General features: G+C 36.3%; 3 protein-coding genes across 5 annotated transcripts; 2 read left to right on the top strand and 1 right to left on the bottom strand.

Annotated features, from left to right (window-relative positions):
* Window positions 1-11: 11 nt before the first annotated feature.
* LOC116006296 (protein SINE1-like) lies at window positions 12-3,327 on the bottom strand. Of its 2 annotated transcripts, XM_031246613.1 has the most exons (4): window positions 3,138-3,327; window positions 2,788-2,874; window positions 822-2,145; window positions 12-690 (listed from the first exon to the last, which is right to left on the bottom strand). In XM_031246613.1, exons 3-4 carry the CDS (start codon window positions 2,136-2,138, stop codon window positions 214-216), a joined length of 1,794 nt encoding a protein of 597 aa, XP_031102473.1. In that variant the 5' UTR covers window positions 2,139-2,145; window positions 2,788-2,874; window positions 3,138-3,327; the 3' UTR covers window positions 12-213. The 2 variants fall into 2 exon arrangements, with proteins under 2 accessions (XP_031102473.1, XP_031102472.1); XM_031246612.1 differs by having other exon boundaries at window positions 2,788-3,327.
* Window positions 3,328-4,646: 1,319 nt separating this feature from the next.
* LOC116007177 (TATA-box-binding protein-like) lies at window positions 4,647-8,941 on the top strand. The gene is made up of 9 exons (XM_031247784.1): window positions 4,647-5,210; window positions 5,680-5,767; window positions 5,948-6,019; window positions 6,141-6,191; window positions 7,897-7,941; window positions 8,042-8,134; window positions 8,241-8,342; window positions 8,416-8,489; window positions 8,567-8,941. Coding segments are annotated over exons 1-9 (609 nt in total). The 5' UTR covers window positions 4,647-5,127; the 3' UTR covers window positions 8,568-8,941.
* Window positions 8,942-10,799: 1,858 nt separating this feature from the next.
* Window positions 10,800-20,630, top strand: LOC116006887 (general negative regulator of transcription subunit 3). Of its 2 annotated transcripts, none has more exons than XM_031247392.1 (17): window positions 10,800-11,030; window positions 11,195-11,326; window positions 12,707-12,823; window positions 14,277-14,327; window positions 14,575-14,664; window positions 14,743-14,889; window positions 15,376-15,486; window positions 16,278-16,331; window positions 16,698-16,866; window positions 16,957-17,432; window positions 17,765-17,890; window positions 18,427-18,535; window positions 18,779-18,921; window positions 19,552-19,830; window positions 19,926-20,060; window positions 20,149-20,327; window positions 20,442-20,630. In XM_031247392.1, exons 1-17 carry the CDS (start codon window positions 10,938-10,940, stop codon window positions 20,509-20,511), a joined length of 2,481 nt encoding a protein of 826 aa, XP_031103252.1. In that variant the 5' UTR covers window positions 10,800-10,937; the 3' UTR covers window positions 20,512-20,630. The 2 variants fall into 2 exon arrangements, with proteins under 2 accessions (XP_031103252.1, XP_031103251.1); XM_031247391.1 differs by having other exon boundaries at window positions 10,802-11,030; window positions 12,686-12,823.
* The last annotated feature ends 165 nt before the right edge of the window (window positions 20,631-20,795 follow it).

Below are 20,795 nucleotides of genomic sequence, written 5' to 3'. Positions count from 1 at the left end.
AGATAGAAATATGAAGAAACAAGATAATCATACATTTCTCAGTGAACATAACAAATAACAATTGCAAGGTTCTAACCAAGTATACATCCGATTCTACCTCTAATTATGTAGAAATCTTGAAACAGAAAGATACATACTTCATTTAACTACTACTACAGTACACTACTGCCTATTAGTAGTTAAATTCTAAGCCTTGCAGATACCACAACATACTTAGGTAGGAACAAGGTTGTATCCTTGGCCTTGACTGTCATTCCACAAGAACACGAAAATCGCCAGCACAACAATTAAGAGACAGCAAATCGTTCCGCACATAAATTTCTGGGGGAGTTTAAGACGGAAACCTCTGGACTTTACTGTCTCCCAGGTGTTGTTTCTGATGCCTTCAAGTTCAGTATCAGCAGATGCGCCTTCTGCAGAAGATACCGACTCTGAGGTTTGATGATGATTTTGCTCGCTTTCATCAGAAAACTTCTCGTCCCTGTTCTTCATGGTCTTGCCATTGAGGAGGCTGCCGTCTCTGTAACTCGCTGGGCTCCACTCGAATTCACATGCAGAAAGGCTCCTGTATCTTCTGGTTTTCTTTTCGGAGAAATCTGGGCTGTTGTGCACATCCTGAAGTGAATGGATGAGTTTTCTTGGAGTTGTGAAGATGGCTACATTTTCAGGGGTTACGTGAGAGCGTGACCTCTGAAACATTTAAAAAAGAGAAGCAGATATTGAATGTCATTACCAAAAACATCAAAATAGAAATCATGTTCATATAAAGACTGTACTTTGCCTATAAGTTTTGTCAAAAACTTAGAATGTTAGAAGGGTACCTGAGGACTTGGAGTTGCACTCCTTACAAACCCATTACGCCCGCTTCCTGGGAAAAACCCTGCAAATCTGTCTCTATAATCTTCACCATTATTAGTAAACTCATCATGCACAGAGTTCTGGTTGCCATTTCTACTTGTAACTTCAGAAAAGATCCCGTCTTTAAGAGACACATCTAAACCATTTTCATGCCTTTTCCAAAGTTTCCTGTTCACACTCCTTCGACCATCACTCAGATACCGAGAGGTTTGATTGGTTGAAAGTGGGGAGTCAGTGAAGGAATTAAACCCTTGAAATGAATCAAGGGTTTGAGATTCGGGTGATGCAGTTAAAGGTGAATGGTCACCAGATCCAAACATATTTCTCCTGGTATACCCTCTACTGTCGAAATTGGAGCCAGTGACTGAATCCACATCATTCTCGAGTTTTGAGCCTTTCTCGGAGCAAATTCTTTTAGCCATTTGCAGTGCCTCGAATGCAGCCCCTCTAACATAAGGCATCTTGTCAGACTGGCATATTTCCATCTCCTCGATCACCATTTTCATCTCGGACAATATGCTTCTGGGATCCAGATACCTCATCAGAGAGTTAACCATATGAACAGCAGACAAACGTTTTTGAGAATTTCCTTCTCCGTTTACACATCCCAAAATGCTCAATCCAGTTTGTATCAACAATCTTGCATAAGCTTCAACAATCAAGCTATTATGTTTAGCCAAGGACGTGACCAATGCCATGTGGTTATTAGTCTGTCCATGCTTCTCCAAGGCCCCAGTAACACACTGACACACCTCATTCACCATCTCATTTGAAGCAAACCGCCAATTATCAGAGTCTACAAGAGCCTTCAGGCATAGGGCAGCCCCAGAAGATAGGCTCTCCTGACTACCCAAAAGGCAATCTAAAAGTGGCTTAGCGAGGGAGTGAATGATGAACCTCTTCTTCTCCTCTGGCGTTGTAGGATCCATCCCGTACCTCGCAATAGCTGGAACAACTTTTGAGCAAGCTTGGTGAAGAGGAAATGAGCCCGCACTAGATGTCAAGGTCTTGATGATGGTGCACATGATGTTATGTATCTGAGGTACGATTTTCGGTCCATGGACCCGAGCAAGAACCTCGTAGAGTGATATAGTATATTCACCAGATGATACACCAGCCTCCTTGGTCTCAGAAACCTGAGCAAGAAATAGAGGAATTGCCTTAGAATCCAACTCTTTTACATATGATTTCAATGCTTTCATGGCTGATTTCCTACTATCAGCATCCTTATCCAGATTCTCCAGCTCCCTCCTAAGTATTGGACTAAGACTCCTTCCCATTGCTCACCTGAAAAAAAAAAAAAGGTTAAAGCTAATGTATATCACAGAATCCAAACATCACTTAATTCCCCCACCCCCCACCCCACATTTTTCATTGCCATTCAAGTTAATCCCGAGCCAAGTTATTGATCTTTTTGGTTTGAGTTAGGTCAAATATGAGCAACTTAAGTTGATTGAACTACTTGTGGTACTTTGATGGCTAGGATAACAAGACAAGATTTACATAGTGCATACACTCGAGTAGTGAATGCAATTTCCATCATCACTCAAAAAAAGTCAGCCAAGAATAATGTTTTTCAATGACAACATTCTTTCAAACCCTAAATGCCATATGATTTTCACAACAAATACATACAGATTCAAATGTCAATATTTGATAACTGAGTTTTTCAATTTCATCTAGGCAATCAAACTCACTTTAATTCACAAAGACTTGAGGATAAAATCAAGATTAGCACACAGAGTTCACAAGAAAAATGCAAGCCCCACCTTAAAACCAGAGACAAGACATCCAGAAACGTTAGATTCATCTCTTGGTTATGCATTCAAGAAAAAAAAAACTTAAATCTGTAATCTAGAACTAAGGATACGCAACGGGCATTCAAGATTTGGCCAAAAAACATTCAGAGAACCTCAAAAAAGCTAATACCTTTGCAGACAAAATGAACCTCTGGCCTTCCCTGTGCTCTATTCTTTGAACCCGCCCTCCCCTCCTGCTACACCGACCGTTGAAATCCTTGACACATAACAGAAAAAAAAAACTCAAGAATTGCCCCAAAACCAAAAAAGAAGAAAAACTTATTTCTTCTTTTAGACCCGGATTCTTGAATCTGGGGAAGATGAACGATTTGGGTATATGACTGTAATGGTATACGTATAGGGAAAAAATTTGTAGGGTTATGGGGTAGACGTAGCAGTACTGCAGTAGGTAGAGTGAGCTGAGTATGGAAAGAGGGTTTCCGCGATTTGTGTGTGGTGTGTCTGATTGGATTGGCTTACCTTTTTCAAAAAATAAAGAATGAGGGAGCGGAAGGGGGAGACGTTCAAATTCAAATCTTTATCTGAAAACTCCGCCGTTGTCTCTTCCCGCCTCCTTCGTTTTGAGATTTCAACTATAGTCTTCCCACCATTATATACGGAGTATAAATTATAGTATAGAATTACTTTATTGTTTTTCAAGATAAGTAATCCAATTATACGATGTCAATAATCTATAGTTGTTATCCTATATAAAAAGTTATGGATTCGAACCTAGGTGAAGCCAGTTAGACTTTTTGTACTTTAGTAAGTTGATAAAGTAGTTATGAACAAATAATACATTGTAATAGGGTCCGTAATACTAAAAAACAAAATCAATTATACGGAGTAATATTTTATTTTTATTTTTTGAAAAGTACTACTTGCGCTCACAAGCTTTATTTTATATTTTTATTTTCTCATTCAAAATTGTGATATTGATATTTTCTTGCTACATTAGGGAGTGATGGGCGTTTTGTTAGAGATGATTTTGCAATTTTTTTTCTAGAGTTTGGTTTGAGAATTACATATTCTCAAAATAACTTTCATTCTATATTTGTAGATGATACATTTTGTATCTGCAATTGACAGTTTCTATACTTGTAGCTATCATATTATGTGTTAACAATTATCAAGTTATTGCCAAGGACCTTGTAGTCTAGTGGCATCAAACCCTTCTTTTTATACGGGAGGTAGTGGGTTCGAGCCTCAGTGGAGGCAATACTAACTCAAACAATTATCAACTTATTTGTTTACATGTACAAAAACCATTAACTATATGTATAGAATGTACTAAAAAGGTAGTATTCAAAAACAATTATCAAGTAATTTGTTTACATGTACAAAAACCATTAACTCTATGTATAGAATGTACTAAAAAGGTAGTATTCAAAAACAAGGTAGTATTCAAAAACAATTATCAAGTAATTTGTTTACATGTACAAAAACCATTAACTCTATGTATAGAATGTACTAAAAAGGTACTACCTGCGTCCCATTTTGATTGTCTGATTCGTTTAACAACATTAATATATAAAATTTATATATTTAGAAATTACATTAAAAATAATATTAAACACATAAAATTAAATTTTAAAATAATAAAAAATTACTAAAGAAAATAAGCAATGAAAAAAGAGTTAATTTTACCAATAAATAGTAAATAAGACAAGTAAAATATGACAGAAGGAGTACATAATTTTTGTATCAGAATCTACAATGCAAAATGAACCATGATATATGATATAACAATTGCAATTATACTATTAACCCGATTGTCGGACCTTATATGACACTTTTAGAACAAAGAGGAATGCAGCCCAAAATATTGTATCAACCAATCGGGTCAGCCCATGTTCGGAAGAACACGGCAGCCCAGTCCACGTTGAAACTGCCAATAGCCGGTTAGAAGGCGCGTATGACCGGCTACGACATACCCTAACCGGTAATCGACTATAAATAGCAAGCTTGGGGTAGAAAAGCTCCAGCCACCGCCTTCGCTATCTCTTCATCTCACCCCTCTGTCTGCCCTCAAATCTCTGTTCCGATCCTTCTCTCCATAAATCCTCTCTCTCTCTATCATAATCGTTATATATACCCATATATTTGTATTTATATATAAAAGCCTTGTCTTTTCAAATCTTTGGCGCTCAAGAATTGAATTTTCCTGTTTATTTCTTCCATTGAATCGTATAAATAAGCTGAAAATTCCGATTGTGATGTTTTGTTTTCTGTAAAAGAACTCGAGGTTGCTCTAGAATATCTGATCATCCACATCTTACATTCTCAAAATCGTCGGAACTTGGTGCGTCTGTGTCTTGAGTTTTTATTTTGGTGGTTTGACCCGAAACCCTAATTCAGTCGGAACAGAAATTGATCAAGTCGGTTAAGGTTTTGGAACATAGGTTTGGGAAATAATTGAATTGATTTGTTAAGAATTGGGTGATTTGGAGTATACATAAGGGAGGGAAGAATGGCAGATCAGCAGCCAGGAATGGAGGGGAGCCAGCCGGTGGATCTTTCCAAACACCCGTCTGGAATTGTGCCCACCCTCCAGTAAGTCTCTTCTCCCTTGTCATCAACGGGTTTATTGAGGAGCGTTGACTGCATTGTTTGGGAGCTTTGTGAAGATTTTACTGCTGAAGAATGAACAATCTTTACTGATGCGTGAACCAGAACCACACAAATTGTAAATGAAGGATTTATTATAAATGGAAATAAAGATGTTGGCTGTCCCCTCATTAAAGACATCTTCTAGTGGCTTAAAATTCCACTATGTTATTTGGCAAAGAATTTTTGTCATGTCTTAGCATCTGATGCTCTTAGATTTAAAAGCCTACATATTTACTACTAGTGTTTGTTTGGATTTATATGACTTGGAAATATTTTGGGAACTCAATTGCTTAAGGGTTAATTAATTAGTTAGTTAATTTTTTGTTGTAAGAATGTTACATGAGGTGATAACTGAGCTGGAAATAAGTATTATTTGCATTTGATGCTAACTGTGTGCTGCTTCCTGTTCCAGGAACATTGTCTCAACTGTCAATTTGGACTGCAAATTGGATCTTAAATCTATTGCATTGCAAGCTCGTAATGCTGAATACAATCCTAAGGTATTTATGGATATGTGCTACTTTTATTGTTTCAATATTATACTGTAAAGTGTACACTTCGGATCTTGTGTGTGGGTGGTTTGTCAGCTGGATGCCTGGATTATACAGAAGTTGTGTATTCTATCTTTACTGAGTTATGGACTTATGGTGATATTCTTTTTAATTATGTGATCAATTTAGCGTTTTGCCGCTGTTATTATGAGGATAAGGGAGCCAAAAACTACAGCTTTGATTTTTGCATCTGGGAAAATGGTAAAAATACCTACACACTAGTTTGTCTACGAATAGCTGTATAGTTGTTTCATACTTCAAACTCGAGTATTAAATTTCACATTTCCTATTCTTTTTTGCTGACTATATGTTTTGGAATCAGGTTTGCACCGGAGCAAAGAGCGAAGAACAATCTAGGCTTGCAGCAAGGAAGGTTTGTGAATGATGGTGTAATGTTATAGGTTTAACTAGTTATAATATGATCAAACTAATGCCCAATATGAAAATTAAAATAAGTAAATAATTCATGTTATTTTTAAATACGAAAGTAAATTAATATAAAATAAAATTGATCCTATTCAATACAATCAAAATGAGTATTTTCAACTTGTAATAAAAGTTTTCGTAAAGATGAGTATTGTTGTACATAGTTATGATCGAAAATAAAAATCATGTGCTAACAATTTTTATATTAAAATAAATTTAAGTCTTTTTAATACGATTTTGATGACCATTTATCTTCTTCTTCTTCTTAAAAATTAAAATCTTTGTTATAACAAATATGGTTTGATTTAAACAAAAAGAATGGTTGAAAGAAAAAAATCAAATTAAATTAAATATTATCATATTTTAATTCTCACCACAAAGGAGTTGCAAAAAGAATTAAAAAAATGGCATGAGTTTGTTGTGTGATCTTATTAAATTGTTATAATAATAATAATACAAAAACAAATGCCCATTATTATTATTATTGTTATTAAAAGGTTAGAAAATATTTTGTAATAAGTCAATTTAAGAATAATAATAAATTAAAGGAATCGTAAAACTTTTTATATAATTTAGTAGATATAAAGGATAGTTTCAAAAGAATCCTACAACTTTTTAATTCTATATTTTTTAAACCACTATAGTGGTTAGTGAGGGGCATTGACTCCCCTTTTTATTTTATTAATTAATAATACTAAAAAAAGAAAATACAAAAAATCGGGGGCATAAACTGGTAAAATTTTCCTCCCTAGGTTGGGTGAATAGCCCACCCATTGCAAAGTACAAGGAAAGCAATAATAGGGAGTACTCCTCTCTTGTACATCTTCCCATCTATGGAAGCTCAAGTCAAGGACTCCTTTACAAAGGCCCTATCTAAAGTCTAAACCCTATCTAAACCAAAAAGAAGGTACTCTAGAAGCATCCAATGTCAGATGTGTTTCCTACTTTCGTTAGGAGCTGGGATGCTATTGGTAGTTAGGGGGTGGGGAAGGACACAGGAGGCAAGTGAGCTGCTTGTAGCCTAGTTTTTCAGCTCAGCATGCCTGTACCCTAGTGATATCTACCAAACCCATACTTCACATTTTGTATCTCCATCATATCATTGTTATGACAGGATGAGGCCAAAACTAAAGTGGGATTGTTTTCTACAAATACCTTGTTTGTATTGTTTTGTGAATATATAGAAGTGAGATTGAAAATCTTGTCACTATTGTAATATGGTCACTTAATACTTAACATCAGATTATTCAGATCCTAAATAGGTGCTTGCTTTACAAGTGCCAGTAGCTCAATGTATGGAATATTTGTTCTATTAAACAAATGGTTGCCAAGTTGACCCTTGCCTGCTGTGCATTAGTATTCGCCTTTCTGTCAGTGAAAGTCAAGTTCTAATATAGCCTTGATCTCTCATTTGCTTAAGCTTAGTGTGAACAGTAGTGATTTTCTCAGCTCTTACTTTATCTTCCTCACTTATGATGGCTCTTTACTATGAATATGAAAATCTGTTTCTCCTTACCATATTGTTTGGCCTGAGTGTGGAATATCATAGATGTTGTCTACCCATGAAATTCTTTATCTTTTTTTAACCAATGTTATCCAAGTTTTTAGTCTGTTACAGACCTTTGTGATTGACATTGCCTATTGTCTTACAGTATGCCCGAATCATCCAGAAGCTTGGTTTCCCTGCCAAATTTAGGGTACATCTCACTTATGCTCAACATTATGTAGTCAACTGCCGTCTCAAATGGTTCACTGCACATGCATGCATAGCTTAATTTGTGTTAAATTTGACTGCAGGATTTTAAGATTCAGAATATAGTCGGCTCCTGTGATGTGAAATTTCCCATCAGACTTGAGGGTTTGGCTTATTCTCATGGTGCATTTTCAAGTGTAAGTATATATCTCTAAGGTTTTTGTAATTCAACTATTACATGCTATATTGTATCAAATAGTAGTCGATTACTGTTATGACCTCACTTGTTTTCTATTGATGCAGTATGAACCAGAACTATTTCCAGGATTAATATATCGTATGAAGCAGCCAAAGATTGTGCTTCTTATCTTTGTGTCTGGAAAGATAGTCCTCACAGGAGCAAAGGTGAAATATTCATTTCCTTTAGACGAAGTTTATGGCGTTTCTTCCTAAAATGCTCACTCTACTCCCTTTTCAGGTGCGCGATGAGACATACACTGCTTTCGAGAATATTTACCCTGTCCTTACAGAGTTCAGGAAGAACCAGCAGTGGTATGTGCATTTTGTTTGATAGCTTCAATCTCCCTCCCTGTATACCTGTCCATAATTTATTTCGTTTTCCTACACAGATCTTCTATTGGAACCTTCATCGCGGTATAAAGTTGAAATGGAGTTGCTTCCTCTACTGGCACGGCAAAATGTGAATATCTGATAGCGCGTCATGTGCAGCTCTGCTTGTCCTTTGGCACCTTCAAATAATCTCATAATTTGTTTATATTGCCCTTTGTCTCCTTAGTTTTAGCATCTTTAGCCTTGAGTGTTGGATTGTAGCCCCCCCCAAATCCCCCCATCCTCGAGCCTTTACTGTTAGGAATGTATTATGATGGCTAACTGGCATGCTTTGCCATTGGTTCGCCCTTTGTATGACGATTCTGCATGCCTGGCTAATGCAGTCCAAAATTTTTGGTTTCTAATAATATGACAGACTTCTCTCTTTTCTGTAATGCTCAGTAGTCAGTATTGCGTTGTGTTTTATTGTTACACCTTTGGCATCTCAATATACTCCCACCATCCCCATTTGAGTCATTTAACTGTAGATAATTACAATACATGCTATAATACAAAGCTTTGTGCACAAATGCACAATCAACAACACAACCAAATAAAGATTGAATGTAGTTGGGGCAATTTCTAGCTAAGTTGATAAGACAGTTTGCATTATACTCTTGTGGGGGTTCAGCTTATTGATTTAAGTCAGTTAATTATGGACAATTTACACTGAACTGATTTACCTTCTTTTGCCTGCTATGATCAACTTCACCATCAAGTTTAGTTACTAAATATTCCTCACAATCAACCTGATATCTTATATGTTCTAAAATACAACATTTAGGCCCTCCTCAATTGTTTTGTTTTTTACGAAAAGCAAAAAAGGAAAATAAAAAAGGGAAACACGAAAAGTCAGAAAAGCAGAAAGGAAAAATAATATATAAATGCTCTATTAACGTGCCTAGGGGCGCGTGCGAGCAGTGGTGCGAGCTGCTCGTTTTCCGCGTGGGCCCACATTACCCAACCAAAATCTCATTCTCCTGCAAGGCCCTCCTATTTTCTCTCTCTCCATTCTCTCTCTTCCACATCACCCTTCTTTTCTTACAAAATATGAAAGAACCCATTAATGAGGTTGACCTTATCATGCTTTTGGATCATTGTAAAGAAAGTATGAGCTTGTGCAAAATACAAAATTTTTAATCGTTTGATTCTCTATTCTTGGAAGAAATTAGAATTAAAGTTCCCATTTTGAGTGAATATATTACTCGGAACTGTTGGAAGTAATATAACTTAACCATGAGATTACATTTTAAACTCTATAAGTGAATGCATATGGATAAACAAATGAGTATATGATGGATAAACAAATGAGGAGTATATGATGGTTGAGAAGACTAACTACCAAATGCATTGTTTTGTATGAAGAAGCAAGTACTCAACTGATCCAACATAAATAATAAAAATTGAACAGCAATTTCTACATAGTCTTGCTTCTAATGGCCGATTCTCTGTTGTTCCTTCATCCCCAATTAACATCCACACTACCCAGTTTCAGCTCTTCAGAAACAATGCCATTCTAATAGGTTATTGATTGTGCTGATATGAAGCTACTGAAGGTTCTTAAGGTATTATCCGTATGCAATAGACCAAGTTTCTTAGAGAATTTCAAACATTTTGACAATTAATCAGAGCAATCAAGAAACTTCAAAATTTCTCTATGATTTTTCGACGATTAGTCAGAGTCTAATGTAATTATATGTAAAAGTTTGTTTGCCTGTATAGCAATTGACAATTGGTGCTTAGATGCCTTGCTGTAAACTTCAAGTTGAAAAACTTGAAATCCTTTATGAACATATATGTAATTGCTAAATATAACAAGAATTATGGACTGATAATGCGTAATTGTCCTATGTGTTGTTGTAAGTAATCTGTTTCCTGCTCCTCCTTTCCCCACCAAAGCTCACATTCATGGCGCCGCCGTCTCAGACCTCCGCGTTTCGAACTTTCAGGCAGGGTCCGGGATGAAGGATGAACCCGAAACCGACTGCAGTGTCGGAAAATACGGCTCCTAGCGGCGGTGATTGAGTAATCAATCTAAATTCCGGCATCCATGGCATCGCTCAGGCCGATATGGTTTCGCCGGAAACAACCGGGAACGGAGGAGAGACGCTTTTCCGGGAGAAGAGATCCCGTTTGGGTCCAGGCATGTTGGTGGTTCATAATAAGGGGCCACGACGTCGTTTCATGAGAGAACAAGGGGCTGCTATACGATGTCGTTTAAAAACAGTAAGTGTCTTCCCACTTTCCCAGGGTGGATTGCTATCCATCTATATACGTATTGAGCCTGCAATTTCTGCAAAATTGTTAGCGAATAATCGGGAAAACAAAATCGCCATTCGTATCAGAAGTCCACAATAATTTGTATAGGTCGTTCATTGTGTCTTCTTTGCAATGGGAGCCAGTCGAAAGCTTCAGGGCGAAATTGATCGAGTGTTGAAGAAGGTTCAAGAGGGCGTCGATGTATTCGACAGCATTTGGAACAAGGTCATCCTTGTTTGATTTGTTTAGAGTTGTTCTTCAATAATACTTTTCTATTTCTATCAATTCCTTTCTAAGCCTGATTTGTTCGTTTTCCTTTTTGTATCAAAGAGTAATGAGGATTGATTGAATTTTCTCTTCTATTCTCTTTTCTGAATTTTATTCTTTAGGTTTACGACACTGATAATGCCAATCAGAAGGAGAAGTTTGAGGCGGATTTGAAAAAGGAGATTAAGAAGCTTCAGAGGTACAGAGACCAGATTAAGACATGGATTCAGTCCAGCGAAATCAAGGATAAGAAGGTCCCTTTCTGCTGCCAATTTGCCTTTACATTTTACAGTCATGTCCTTTTGTATTTGTTTAGTGGTTATTCATTTTGTCAAATGTTTGATGCATGCCTGAGATGTGGTGCACATTTGAGGATTATTAAAATAAAATTACTTATCAATTTATGCTATATGGTTGGAGAACCCATAAAAAGTGAAGACCAACTTACCAACATGAATAGAAATGAAATCTAGAATTGTGTATAGAAACAAAGCAGACTATTTATATTATTGAAGCTGAGGTATAAGAAGAATGCATTTTGGTCCCTTTGTCTGGTGGGTAGGACACCATCTTGTTCATGTTGAAGACAGGGCTTTGGTTCCAATTCGGGATAGGTTCTCATTCCTGACTACATTAGGTTCTTTGCTCTGCTATTGCTTGAGAAGATCTCATTAAAGCATAGATAGCCTTCTGCATTCTTCACACCTTCCATGATGATTCTGTCTGAGATTCAAAGCAGGGAGATTATATTTGAGCAGTAACTAAGAAATCCATTGGAATGTTGTACTATCAATTTTTATTTTTTATTTTCCCTTTTTGGTTTGGTATTGAAAGTTATAGGCCTATCAAAGGCTGCTTCTATTTTGTTTGCTTTGCTGCCCTCCCTCGGCTATCAACCAGAAGGACAATGATTTCAGTCTAAATGTAAAGGCATTTAAAAGAGCTCACTAGATTGATTCCAACAAAATGTCCATAAATTATTGTAGTAAGCATTATTGCATTTTTTCAATAATGAGATGGGATCATGGGAAACAATCCAAACACAAATACGGACCACTGTTTTGTTAAAAAAATGTGTTAGAAGTAACTTACAACTTAAATAAGCTCACAAATTGTAAGATATTGTAAAGTGCCCCAACTCATGGGTTAGTAAATACATAGTAACTTATAAGCTAATTATAAAGTTTGAAAGTCATGTAAGTTGTTTATGCTTTACATTAACAATTATCTAAATGATCTAAGCAGCCTAGTGCGCAATTAAAGATTATTCTTAATGTTCTGATTTCTGAAGGGTGCATTTGAATGTGGCTGAATGTTCCGAATTTTAAGTTATGGATTGGCCTTCTAGCTCAAGTGCACTCCTTTGCTGGTTGTGAATTGATAGATAATTGAAGATGCAATTCTAGAGTGATCACCCACTGCATTTTGTATATTGTGACCCTTTGATATTGTCTATATGCTATCATCTGTGATCTAGCTTGACCTGCATACACCTTTCTGTTTCTATTGCTTCTTTTTATCATTAGATACTTTCTTCAACATGTTTCTGCTATCTCTTTAAAATGTATAACCCAAGTGCTGATGTGAATTTTCTTTGATATTTGTTGACATAGGTTAGTGCTTCTTATGAGCAGGCACTGATGGATGCTCGTAAGCTTATTGAGCGTGAAATGGAAAGATTTAAAATATGTGAGAAAGAAACAAAGACTAAAGCATTTTCCAAAGAAGGCTTGGGTCAACAACCAAAGACGGTATGCATTGGCAAGCTTGGCATACATGATGTCATGATTGTAAAGAAGTTTTGTAATTTGAATTAATTAAAATTGATTTAATTAATATCTGCATATATGTGCTTTGAGAATATTTGTATTTAAAGTTTGTTCTAGTTTTACTCTTTTTGTTTGAAATTTGGGTTTCTTGCAAGTGTTTGGTAGGGAATGAAGGGAAAATGAAGGCATATATGTCTTTTTGAACATCTTTTAGTCTCCCTTTTTTCCATCATAAATATGGAAAGCAGGGTTGTCAAGGCGTTCGGTCAGTGGAGACCGGACACCTATGGTCGACTCGCTCAACGAGCTTGGGCCATCATGCCTCACCCTTCCACTGCCGAATCACTGTCACAGACTTGCAGCTGACCCAGCCTTGCCCTTCCACCGCCATCGCAGCTGACTGCGCCTTCTTTCTTCCTTCTTCTTGGCCAACTGGCCTTTCTTTTTTCTTTTTCTTTCTGATTTCACTCTTCTTTATTTCGAAGTACAAAAGAGTGTTTATCTTATTCATTACTTAGAATACTCCAGATTATACACCATATATATTATATATAGGGCTAAAGAAGACATTGGAAAGATGCACAATAAATACTAGACTGCTCACTACTCTAGGAAAAACTACTCCTCTTCTCAAGGCAACTTAGAGTAAATAGGGCTGCCCAAGACAAGATATTTTCTATATAAATAAATAAATAGTAAATAGGGTTCGACTCCCATGAGAACCTGTGGACAAATTCAAACCATTGATCTAGTAGATCTAACAGTTGAAAAAAAGAAGATGTGGTTGTTTTCATAAATATTACAAATTTCAAAAGTTTGTAATATTTATGAAAATGACCCTGCATCATTTTTACTTGATTTCCTATCCATCATATCTTGCAGATTGATGGTTTGTATTTGTCCACGGGTTCCCACCTTGGGAGTGGTTCTCATATGTACCGGATTATATATACACACACACACACACACACACACACACACACACACACACACTCATCGCCTAGTTGACTAGGCGATCGGTGACATCTCGCGCAAAAAGTCTGCCTTGACAAAAATGATGAAAGCCATGGGTTTAATTTCTGATTTGGATAGACATCTCAATTTTAAATATTAACCTTAAGGATCTAATGATCTATATAATGTAATTTTGTACAGCATCAATTTTATCCTTTTGTGTTGGTTGGTTATGGTTTAATTCTTGGGATTTGGGAATGACCTGGAATTTTGAACTAGATAATTTTCAGTTGGGCTGTTGAAATCTAAGTTTTGCATTCTTACCTTTGGGAGTTGGGTTTTGGAAATCTCATTTGAATTAGTGCTAAGCACTTTGGATTCTGAAAGTCCTAGTAATTGATTTTGGAAATCTGAATTTTCTTTTAGACTATGTTTTTCAGAAATTTAAGTTAATGTTATTGTGATTTTTCTACTTTGTCAGGACCCAAGGGAAAAGGCTAAATCGGAGACTAGGGATTGGTTGAACAATGTGGTATGGAGCTGATTATCTGCCTCATGCTATTTATAGTGATTTTTTTATTTCTTCATTGTCTAGTTTGGGCTTATAAATATACTCTGATTCCATGTGCATTATATACCTATCTTTGATTGAACATATTTACATATTTTGTTTCTTAGTAAGTATTCTTTTGTGATATTTGTCTTCTGGTTGTTGTCACCCAAGATTTTTGAAGTTGATTTTATTGAGTAACTGATTTAAGATGCTTTCTCCTGCATAGGTTAGTGAGCTTGAAAACCAAATTGATAACTTTGAGGCTGAACTGGAGGGACTTACTGTTAAGAAAGGGAAATCAAAGCCCCCGAGATTGGTAAAGAGAAACATCTTAACATTGAGGAGATGATGTGCTATATACATTCTCATAATTGATAAAAGATCTCTTTTACAGACACATCTGGAGGCATCAATTACTCGGCATAAAGCGCATATAATGAAGTTAGAGTTGATTTTAAGGTTACTGGATAATGATGAATTGAGTCCGGAGCAAGTCAACGATGTTAAAGATTTCCTGGATGATTATGTGGAACGCAATCAGGTTGGCTTTGCCAATCTAGATTATTGTGTTTAAAATAGTTTTCCTTTTTTGCTTATAGTCACACATTATTCAACGAATAAAGCTAATAATTTGAATCAGCTGTTATATGGTCTGTTTAATTAATACAGTGCACTTGACATATAACTGAAAAAATCAATATAAAAGCTCTGATGAGGATTTAACAAGAAAACATAGTTCAGAAATTTAATTCCTATTATACCCTCCAGGCCATTTACTTCACTTCTGCTATATTTTGAATTTGACCAAAGTTCAACGTATGACACTGACCACTCCAATTGTCAAAGTAAGAATGATGTATTAAGAAACTACATTAAAGTACTACTTAGCTTTGTAATCAAAATCTCAAAATTAGTCCAAGTCAGTATTCTTTAGCTCCCATTAGGCAAAAAGTGATGAAGAGAATGGGATAATATGCATTATGAAATTTATTTAGTTTCTTTTCTTTTTTTTTTTTCCTAATTTTAGGAGGACTTTGAAGAGTTTAGTGATGTTGACGAGCTTTATAGCTCTCTACCATTAGATAAGGTGGAGGCTCTGGAAGATCTAGTCACTATTGGTGCCCCTGTTCTTGCGAAGGTAATGTATTCCTCTTATTGTCAATCTGTGTTTTGCTAACTTCTTTGCCTGATTAGCTATTCTTATGCTTCATAAGAAAATGTATCTCCCAGTTCTCTCTCCTGCTATTTTTCATCCCTTATACAATACATATTAGGTTCTATCCCATGTTCTTGCTAGTTTCTTGACAAAATTCAAATCATTGGAAATATGAAACAAATGCGTCAATGAAGTGCTACCTCTTGGGTTGCTGTCCAAATAAAAGACTATATTTATTTTTCAAGATATTTCAAGGACCATCATGTGCTCTTCTCTCCATAGCTATTTCTCAATATATTCAACCACTGCCTCTGTGAATCACATACATTTACCACTCTCATGCTACCCTCTAACACCTATCACCCTCAACCTATTAAATTTCTGATCACTGCCTCACAAGGCTGTACTTATATTTCCTCTGATGGTTTTGTACAATTGTACCCATGCATCATGGACCTGTAAATTTTGCAATACTCTTTTTTTCTATGCTATATGGTTTCAACTTCTTGATCTTTTGGAATGAGGCCTTACCTAGAAAGGACTATAATAAGCTGAGTTGTCAGGGAGAATGCTGCTTTTCTTTTTGCCTTAATGCACCCGTAAAAGGCTTGTATGCAAGTGTGTTATGTTTTAGTGTCTTCACTGGTGTTTCATGTACATTATCCTGTTCCTTGTCCTAGATATTTGATTGCAAACATATCAAGAATATCTAATGTGCACATGCACACAGTAAAATATCTTTAGCTTCAATTGTTTTCTCTTTTGTTTTGCAGGGTGTTAGTGGCGTAGTAAGCACAAAAAGTTCTATTGCCATGACACCTGCTCAGGTATCAGTATGTTTTAGCTTTCCGCATCACTGGAATGATCATTGAATGGTGTATACAAATGCATTTCCATCTAGCTTATTTTTCTTTTTCTTGGGGGTGGGGGTTGCTAAGCTGGTCTGGGCTGCTCTTTCACGTTGTCAGATCTTTATTTGATACTTGAATCAAAAGTCTATTCCCACTTGATGTGCTATTGTTTGTGATGCAGTCAGCATTGCTAACCTTGGTGTAACTTATTGCTAATAGCGTGATACAAACTTTTCCAATTCTAGAAAGAAAATTTTCATTCATATGGTTTACTTGATTCAAGACCTCTCTCTCTTTCAATTATTGGTTGTTTGTTTATACTTGATTGATTACTCTCTCCAGGTAACGGTAACATCTCCTGTACAACAAACTGGTTCGTCCCAAGAGCAAGCAGATGAAGTCGGTTCCCAAGAGAGTGCCTCTGATGCAGTTCCGAGGACCCCGCCTCCTAAAAGTGGCGCAGTTGCTTCTTCTGCTCCAACAACACCTGTTGGCAGCCATGCAAGCCCTGGTACTGGTCTTCTCAAAACTTCATAACATCAATTGCTTTGGACTCTCTTTCCATTTCTTGATTCGTGTTGTGATCTGTTGGAACCTGCAGTTGCTGCAGTTACTTCATCTTCTATGAATGCGCTGAATGCTGTAAAAGATGAGGAGATTGCAGGCTTCCCAGGCCAAAAAGCACCCCCGACACTTACTGAAGCTGGATTAAGGGGTATCGATAGACATGGCCTCTCTAGCCAACCTGCAGCTAGTATTTCACTTGGTTCTATTAGTTCACTTTCTAACAATGGAGCTCTGGGTGCTATTCCTTCATCAGTTCCAGAAGTGACAAAGAGAAATGTTTTAGGATATGATGAAAGACTTGGGAGTACTGGTATGGGACAGCCACTGGTTTCCCCTCTGGCTAACAGAACTATCATGTCACAAACTGCTAAGTCTAGTGATGGAATTGGCACTAATGATAGTGGTAATGTTGGTGAGTCGAATGTTATGGTTGGTAGGGTTTTCTCTCCTTCCGTTGTGCCTGGTATGCAGTGGAGGCCTGGAAGTTCCTTTCAGAATCAGAATGAAGTGGTGCGTGGCTTTAATTTCATTTTGAGTCACATTAACTGAACTTTTTTGATTGTCAACTTTACACTTTAGAGATATGGTACTAATGACTGCAAAGTGAACATTTTGAAATGACCAATTTTTGCTCTTGAAGTATGTTATTTCTTCTCTTTCCATAGCCAATATGGCCACTGGAGGTTCTAGATATGCCCTGTTCTTTGTTATGAGTTGTGTAAGAAACTCTCTGCCTAGGCTTGTTTAAATTGTACTAGTCTGTAGTTTTAGGTATTCATCTTACCTTGTTAATATATGGGTAGAATTATAGTGTAGCATAATTTTTGTTTCTACCTTCTCAGGGGCAGTTCCGTGGAAGAACTGAAATTGTTCCTGACCAGAGGGAGAAATATTTACAACGATTTCAGCAAGTACAACAAAACAGCAAACAGTTTTCTGCACAGCATCAGAATCCACTATTGCCGCAGGTATTGTTTTTAGATTTGTTGATATATATTTTTCCTCTAACTTTAAAATCGATGTTTGACATTCTCTTTTTACTCATTGGATTTCCTTTTATGAAGTGCAAGTTGAAATTAAAAGAAAGTCATTGTGAGCTTATATTTGTAGGACAGATACACCATGGAAATGGGCAAGCCACTAAATGAGAATCCCATATGATCTACTGGCCTTATAATATAGCTCATTGTGACTCATTTGGGCTATTGATTAATTGTTATCACTGTTTCTGCGCATATTTTCATATTTATGATTGAAATTTTGCATCCATAAAATATTTTGGTACTACTGCAAATCTCGTCTATTGTCAATGAGATGTGAATATAAAAGAAACAAGAAAGTGAAAGCTGAAAGTAATTCTATGTTTTAATAGTTTTAGTCAACGCATACCACATCTTCATATTTTTCATGATTTTCTCAGATGTTTGAAATAATGCTTTTCTGGGTCTTATACAATGATTTTTTCCTGAATGGTAATGTACACTTTCTTTGCATTTTGTTTCAGTTCAATTCTCAAGGCTCCTCTGTGACACCTCAACTTGGATTGGGAGTTGGAGTCCAAGCTGCTGCCCTTAATAGTGTTTCTTCATCTGCATTGTTGCAACAACAGCCAGGTGTGACCTACCAACCATCTAATCGGGAAACATTGATATCAACAGGATCTAGAGATCCTAATCATGTTTTGTAATATTTTTTTCTCCATGTGATTAATTTACCCTTGCAAAATCAGCAGAATAAGTTATTTTAAAATGTTGCACAAAAAAATATGGCAGTAATCTATTCTGTGGCACATTGAATCATATGATATATAGAAAGCCTACTCATAATTCAACTAATATTTTTATATGGTGTTGCAGACATGGGCCACTCAAAGGTTGAAGAGTTGCAGCAACAACAGGTCTTATCTGAAGATGTTTCTGCAGATTCTGCTCCAGCCCCCAGCCTTGCGAAAAACCTTATGAATGAGGATGATATGAAGGCTTATGCATTAGATGCACCTGTAAGTGTAATATTTTATATTATATCCATAATTAACAAAGAAACTGCTAGAGCTCTGATTAATTCGATCTACTTTTTGAAAAGTTTCTAATGGATGATGTGGTGATATATAGTCCCTTTTCTCCTGAATCTATTATTGTGAGAACAAGACACTTTTTATGGTTCTATTTATTTGGAGAATTTATGCCTTGAGAAGAATTTAGTAGACGATAAAATATTATATTTATAACGATCTTGAACTAACATAATTTTGGTTCAGAGTACACACAAACTACTACTTTACTAAATCTTTAGATTTCATGTGTTTGGTTGTGTTATTAGATAAGGAAGTTATGTACTCGCATTTCATCACAAATATTTTCTAAATGGAACCTATTTTCACTATTGGATGATTGCGAACTTAATAAAGAAGCAACCTTAGGATGGATTGCAACAGATAGCACATTTGTGATTTGTCAGATGTAAAACAGTTCAAGATTCAACTTGACAAAATAAAATGCAGATGTTTAGAATTTTTTTCTTATTCCTCAGTATGTCAATAGCCAAAATTGCTGATGCATATAAGTTTCTTTTACAAGTTCACTCATTTGTTTTAGAAGTATGCATTTATTGGTGCACTTTTCTGTTGCAGGGCGGAGTTGGCAGCACTCTTGCAGAGCAATCCCAACTTCCACGGGATACTGATCTATCTCCAGGCCAACCATTACAATCAAATCAACCGTCAGGAAGCCTTGGAGTTATTGGTCGAAGAAGTGTAGCCGATCTTGGTGCAATTGGTGATGGCTTGAGTACACCACCTGCCAACCCTGGAGGAATGCATGACCAGACATACAACTTGCAAATGCTCGAGGCTGCTTTTTACAAACTTCCTCAGCCAAAAGATTCAGAGCGTGCTAAGAGCTATACACCGGTAGGCAACTACGCACATTATCATCCAAACTACTGTTGGCATTACTTAAAAAAATTCTTGTCATTTCATGGTGTACTTCCATTGGGCTTTGACAGAGACATCCTGCTGTGACCCCTCCGAGCTATCCCCAAGTACAGGCCCCTATTGTTAATAATCCTGCATTTTGGGAACGACTTGGGGCTGATAACTATGGCACCGACACCTTATTCTTTGCATTTTACTACCAACAGGTGCTTTGGCATTATTTTTATCAGTCAGTTACATTATCGTTATGTTTAAGAATAGGAATAGGGATCAAAACTCATGTTCCGTTTGCAGAATACATACCAACAATTCCTGGCCGCAAAGGAGCTGAAGAAGCAATCTTGGAGATACCACAGAAAGTATAACACTTGGTTTCAGCGGCACGAGGAGCCCAAAGTTGCCACAGATGATTTCGAACAAGGGACATACGTTTATTTTGATTTCCATATAGCCAATGACGAACAACACGGGTGGTATGATCAATCATTCTTCTACCTATACTTGAGTTCATGAATTCATGGCATCTATCTTATCTTATCTGAGATGACTAAAATGATTTGTTTCGTTTACGGTTTATCCAAAAACAGGTGCCAGAGGATCAAGACGGACTTCACATTTGAGTACAATTATCTTGAAGATGATCTCAATGTTAATTAGGTTCTGCTGAATTTGTACTCTCAGATTTTCTCTAAACAATCTAAATTAAATTACATTTTGTAAAACTTGAGCTTCAACACTAAGTTTAGTTATAAAGTATTTTACTGTCACGCTAATAATAAATATAAGTCATCAATAATAATTAATGAAATATTAAGAATTTTACTATCACACTAAGAATAAATATTAAATTAACCTAACCTATATTTGATGTGCAAAAGGTGAAATAAAATTTTGACCTTTTAAAAAAAATCTAACATGTTTTAGTTTCAATTTGATTCGAA

Source organism: Ipomoea triloba, chromosome 15 (assembly GCF_003576645.1).
Source record: "Ipomoea triloba cultivar NCNSP0323 chromosome 15, ASM357664v1".
In the NCBI taxonomy this organism is placed as follows: Eukaryota; Viridiplantae; Streptophyta; class Magnoliopsida; order Solanales; family Convolvulaceae; genus Ipomoea; species Ipomoea triloba.
The sequence above is the reverse complement of the archived record's forward strand: the minus strand, read 5'-3'. Positions and strand labels throughout refer to the sequence as shown.